A 6000-nucleotide genomic window follows, 5' to 3' on the forward strand; every position below is an offset into this window, starting at 1 on the left:
GCTATCAGGAGCCAATGTAAATCACACAATATAAGCATGACATCCCTAGGGGAGCAACCTGAAATCAACCAAGCAGCAGTGACTAGCAATTGCAAAATTTTCAAATAACACTTAGGTCTGCCCCCAAAGTGAATTACTATAGAGGGCAAAATTAAAGCTTGTTCAAACATATAGAAATCATTCAGTCTTCTAACCAATCTAAGTTTATAGAAAGTAGCTTTCAGAACATTCCAAGTGTAGTTCTCATTTTCAAAACATTTATAGATTTCTTATTTTATGCCTTTGGCAAATCTCTGGAAAATTGGGCTCTTATAGTTATTCTGATAATTTCTAATGAGTATCAGTATTCCAGGTATTCATCTTAACTGGCTACTATCTTTCACATTCTGATGTTAAAGCAGTTTATCATAAGTTTCTTAATCTTGTAGAACGGCTTATTTTCAGAAAAACAAAAGTGTTTTATATCTTATGTATGAAACGTACTAATTGATGAATCTTTACAAACAAAAATAAATGGGTATTTCCCTTTATTTAGAGTGTTATGGTTAGAAAAATGGGTGGAACAATTGGATCAACCTTCAGTTTTATAAAATGTAGATACTGAGTCTATGATGAATGCTGTATGTAAAAAAAAACAACAAAAAAACCCTATTTTTTTATTGCAGGGCTTTGGCATGGCTGTTGTAGCTCTTTGCTATGTGGAAATGTTTTTTCTTGGAAGGCTAATTAAATATAAGCGGCCTACCAGTGTACAGAGTCAACCGGCCCGTTCAAAATAGGACTAAAAAAAGCATTTAACCTGCCAGAGGGTCAGATCAGATGGCCATCCCTTCACCAGTTCAAGGATATGCTTAAATTAGCTGAAGCTACAATTATAGTTTCCTTCCATTAAAAGCACATGATTACATTTTTTCTAACAATTTATCACCTAATATTGTAGAGTTTTGTATTTTTATTTCTGTGAATAAAAGTGATTAAGATTGTATTATTTAAGTATAAGTTGCTTTAACAGTATGTAAAATAAAGCCAAAGTTAAGACATTAATGCAAGCATGGCCAACTCCAGGCCTCAAGAGCCACAAACAGGTGTTAGTTTCCCTGCCTTGTACAGAGATTCTGTGAAGATGCTTTATTATAACATTCCAGATAATATTACTGAAATTGATTATCTGCTTAAAAAACAAAGAAGTCTTCATCAATGTGTTAACTACTTTACAATATGTTCAGTACTAAATAATCTACAGCATCTGAGTATAATCTGCTTTGTAGTGGCTGAAAGGTGGAATATAAATTAGTTAAATAAATAAATAAATCAGTAGCTTTAATTGTTTTATTTATTTATTTATTTATTTATTTTGGAGCTTTTATATACCGAGGTTAGCAATTAGCCTTCACCCCGGTTTACAGTGGAACAAATTGTTTGTGCACAGTTTAACTGAAGATTATTTTAGCTGAAGACTTTTGCTGTCAGTTACTACCTACTGAACTGGCTCACTGATTGATCCACAGAAAATACTGTTTTCTTAATCCCAACGTAATGTAAATTCTCAATCTTCATTCCAGCAAGATTTTAATGAATTAGTAGAAGAAAGGTAACATTCACTGGAGTGTACCTATTTTCCATTTTTTTCCTAAAGATTGTCTAAAAGCCTGTTAGTTTCAAACCTGAGCAGAATTGTAGAGAAACAGGATAATTTCACAAAAAAGCACAAAGGGGTAGATTTTCAAAATGTACGTGTGTGCGTCCGTCCATGTGTGCGTGTTACCCGGCGCGCGTATATGGATGCACAATTTTATAACATGCGCGCGCTGGCATGTGGGTCAGCACGCGCAAGGGGGGGGGGTCTAATTTATTTATTTTATTTTAAAACTTTTCTATACCGTTGTTCAGTAATAAACCATCACAACTGTTTACAAATAGGCACATGAAAAAATTCGAAATAGATTGTAATTTAAATAGTAGGTGCTGAAATTGTTCAGTTACATGAATCAAATACTATATGCTATATGTAATGTGTATTGTAATTACCTTTATGGACTATCCATACATGCAATATACTGTAATTCTTTAACTTAATACTTAAGTATGATAAAAATAAAAAAACGCATATGTTCTCCGGTGACTTTTTGTTTGCCTGTGTGTATGAGTCCTTTTCTTGTTTCTTAGTACTATCTATTCCCCATTCTCACTTTGAAAAGCTTTTTTGAAAAGCCATGTTTTTAAGCTTTTTTTGAAGAGTTTTAAATTTCTCATTAATCACACAGCAGTGCAGCAAGGTCTTCCCCATTTCCCTCCCAGTCCGCTCCTTAATTGGAACCCCCTACCCTATCCTTAATTCCCAACCCCCTACCCTAACCTCCCTTCCCCTATCGTGCCCTTCCCATATCCTAACTACCCCAGTTTTTTTTGGTCTTACCTTTTGCTCCTGCGTGATCCCCTGGGACAGTGGCAAATGGCCGCTGTGCCAGGCACCTCTAGCCCCGCCTTGCTCTGCCCCTGGACCGCCCCACCCCATTTTAAAGCCCCAACACTTACAACGCTGCCCAGGGTTTACGCGCGTGGCAGGGCCTATTTGAAAATTGGCCCAGTGCGCGTAAGGCCTAGCCCCACGCATAAGGCCCGGGATTTACGTGTGCCGGTGTTTGAAAATCTACCCCAAAATGTGTGTTTATGTATTATGAGAATAATGTCCAAAGGCATATATGTGAGTAAATAGCAACTGATGCATGCAAGTTTAATTACTCCCCCCATGAGGCTAAAACTATGTGTGGTGTTCCACAAACTGCAGATTTTTAGCCACATTTAGAAGAGGTGTTCTTGGGGCGGTGTGCTGACGTTGGGGGAGGAAAATAATGTCTGTAGATTACATTTTCAAATTTCACTTGTTGCTTTCTATGAAAAAGAGACCTGCACCAAAAGCAGGCACAAATTGTTGCGCTGGGAGTAGACCCTTGGCCTGGTACAGGATTGGTACGGCCCTCCGCTCGGACCCGGCAAGCCGCCTGCCACCAGGAGGTGGAGCACAGGAGGAAACAGAGGCTAGCTGGAGCTTCACCAATAGCAACCCGGGGTTCCCTCAGGTTGAGCCCTTGGTTACCCGGTCCGCCTGGTCTTAGGTGGGCCTCGCAGGGTCTCCTAGAGAGAAAGTTCAAGGGAGTGCCCACCACGAACAAGGGTGTGCGGTCTGTGTTCAGACAAGGAAGTCCGGAGGTCTCAGGAGGCCAGAATAGAGTGTCTGAGTGTATAGCGAGAATCAAGGCCAGAGTCTTTGAGCAGAATGGTCAGCCAGCAGGGTCAGTAGCAAAGGTCAGTCCAGACGTAGTCAGGTCAAGCAGGAGGTCGGGTTCCAGGTGGCAGATGAGAGTAGTCTGTGTTCCAGGCAGAGATCAGGTCAGGCAGTGATCAAGAACAAGCAGAGGTCAGTACCGTGAGATCAGTCCGAAGAGTACTACCAGCGATGGAGAGATGGAGCAGGAGACTCTGGGACTGGAGACACAGGAGACACTGGAACAGAATAAAAATACAAAAAACAAACTTTGAAATGTTTGTATGCTAATGCCAGAAGTCTAAGTAAGATGGGAGAATTAGAATGTATAGCAGTGAATGATGACATAGACTTAATTGGCATCTCAGAGACATGGTGGAAGGAGGACAACCAATGGGACAGTGCTATACCGGGGTACAAATTATATCGCAATGATAGAGAGGAGCACCCGGGAGGCGGTGTGGCGCTTTATGTCCGGGATGGCATAGAGTCCAACAGGATAAACATCCTGCATGAGACTAAATACAAAATTGAATCTTTATGGGTCGAAATCCCTTGTGTGTCGGGGAAGACTATAGTGCTAGGGGTATACTACCGTCCAAATGATCAAGATGGTGAGACTGACAGTGAAATGCTAAGAGAAATTAGGGAAGCTAACCAAACTAGTAGTGCGATAATAATGGGAGACTTCAATTACCCCAATATTGACTGGGTAAATGTATCATCGGGACACGCTACAGAGATAAAGTTCCTGGATGGAATAAATGATAGCTTTATGGAGCAATTGGTTCAGGAACCGACGAGAGAGGGAGCTATTTTAGACCTAATTCTCAGTGGAGCACAGGATTTGGTGAGAGAGGTAACGGTGGTGGGACTGCTTGGCAATAGTGATCATAATATGATCAAATTTGATTTAATGACTGGAAGGGGGACAGTAAGCAAATCCACGGCTCTCATGCTAAACTTTCAAAAGGGAAACTTTGATAAAATGAGAAAAAACCTGAAAGGAGCAGCTACAAAAGTAAAAGGTGTGCAAGAGGTGTGGTCATTGTTAAAAAATACCATCCTACAAGCACAATCCAGATGTATTCCACACATTAAGAAAGGTGGAAAGCAGGCAAAACGATTACCTGCATGGTTAAAAGGGGAGGTGAAAGAAGCTATTTTAGTCAAAAGATCTTCATTCAAAAATTGGAAGAAGGATCCAACAGAAGAAAATAGGATAATGCATAAATGTTGGCAAGTTAAATGTAAGACATTGATAAGACAGGCTAAGAGAGAATTTGAAAAGAAGTTGGCCGTAGAGGCAAAATCTCACAGTAAAAACTTTTTAAAATATATCTGAAGCAGAAAGCCTGTGAGGGAGTCAGTTGGACCATTAGATGATCAAGTGGTTAAAGGGGCACTTAGAAGATAAGGCCATCACGGAAAGATTAAATGATTTCTTTTCTTCATTGTTTACTGAAGAGGATGCTGGGGAGGTACCCGTACTGGAGAAGGTTTTCATGGGTAATGATTCAGATGGACTGAACCACACCGCCTCCTGGGTACTCCTCTCTATCATTGCGATATAATTTGTATCTCGGTATAGACCTGATTGATAAACTGAAGAGTAGTAAATCACCTGGACCAGATGGTATACACCCCAGAGTTCTGAAGGAACTAAAAAATGAAATTTCAGACCTATTAGTAAAAATTTGTAACGTATCATTAAAATCATCCATTGTACCTGAAGACTGGAGGATAACTAATATAACCCCCATATTTTAAAAGGGCTCTAGGGGAGATCCGGGAAACTACAGACTGGTTAGCCTGACTTCAGTGCCAGGAAAAATAGTGGAACGTGTTCTAAACATCAAAATCACAGAACATATAGAAAGACATGGTTTAATGGAACAAAGTCAGCATGGCTTTACCCAGGGCAAAACTGGCCTCACAAATCTGCTTCACTTTTTTGAAGGAGTTAATAAACATGTGGATAAAGGTGAACCGGTAGATGTAGTGTACTTGGATTTTCAGAAGGCATTTGGCAAAGTTACTCCTGAGAGGCTTCTAGGAAAAGTAAAAAGTCATGGGATAGGTGGCGTTGTCCTTTCGTAGATTGCAAGCTGGCTAAAAGACAGGAAACAGAGCAGAGGATTAAATGGACAATATTTTCAGTGGAAGGGAGTGGACAGTGGAGTGCCTCAGGGATCTGTATCGGGACCCTTACTTTTCAATATATTTATAAATGATCTGGAAAGAAATACGACGAGTGAGGTAATCAAATTTGCAGATGATACAAAATTGTTCGGAGTAGTTAAATTACAAGCAGATTGTGATAAATTGCAGGAAGACCTTGTGAGGCTGGAAAATTGGGCATCTAAATGGCAGATGAAATTTAATGTGGACAAGTGCAAGGTGATGCATATAGGGAAAAATAACCCATGCTATAGTTACACAATGTTAGGTTCCATATTAGGTGCTACTACCCAAGAAAGAGATCTAGGCGTCATAGTGGAAAACACATTGAAATCGTCGGTTCAGTGTGCTGCGGCAGTCAAAAAAGCAAACAGAATGTTGGGAATTATTAGAAAGGAAATGGTGAATAAAAACGGAAAATGTCATAATGCCTCTGTTTTGCTCCATGGTGAAACCGCACCTTGAATATTGTGTACAATTCTGGTCGCCACATCTCAAAAAAGATATAATTGCGATGGAGAAGGTACAGAGAAGGGCTACCAAAATGATAAAGG

The 6000-nt window shown here is 40.0% G+C and overlaps 1 protein-coding gene across 2 annotated transcripts in view; it reads left to right on the forward strand.

Moving 5' to 3' along the window:
• CKLF (chemokine like factor) overlaps nucleotides 1–2113 on the forward strand; it is a 132875-nt gene extending 130762 nt beyond the window's left edge. For both annotated transcript variants that reach the window (XM_029608189.1, XM_029608190.1), the window contains one exon: nucleotides 666–2113. In XM_029608189.1, the coding sequence (XP_029464049.1) occupies nucleotides 666–779 (114 nt within the window). In that variant the 3' untranslated portion in view covers nucleotides 780–2113. The remainder of the gene's footprint in view (nucleotides 1–665) is intronic.
• The last annotated feature ends 3887 nt before the right edge of the window (nucleotides 2114–6000 follow it).

The sequence above is a fragment of the Rhinatrema bivittatum genome, chromosome 7, assembly GCF_901001135.1.
Source record: "Rhinatrema bivittatum chromosome 7, aRhiBiv1.1, whole genome shotgun sequence".
Classification (NCBI taxonomy): domain Eukaryota; kingdom Metazoa; phylum Chordata; class Amphibia; order Gymnophiona; family Rhinatrematidae; genus Rhinatrema; species Rhinatrema bivittatum.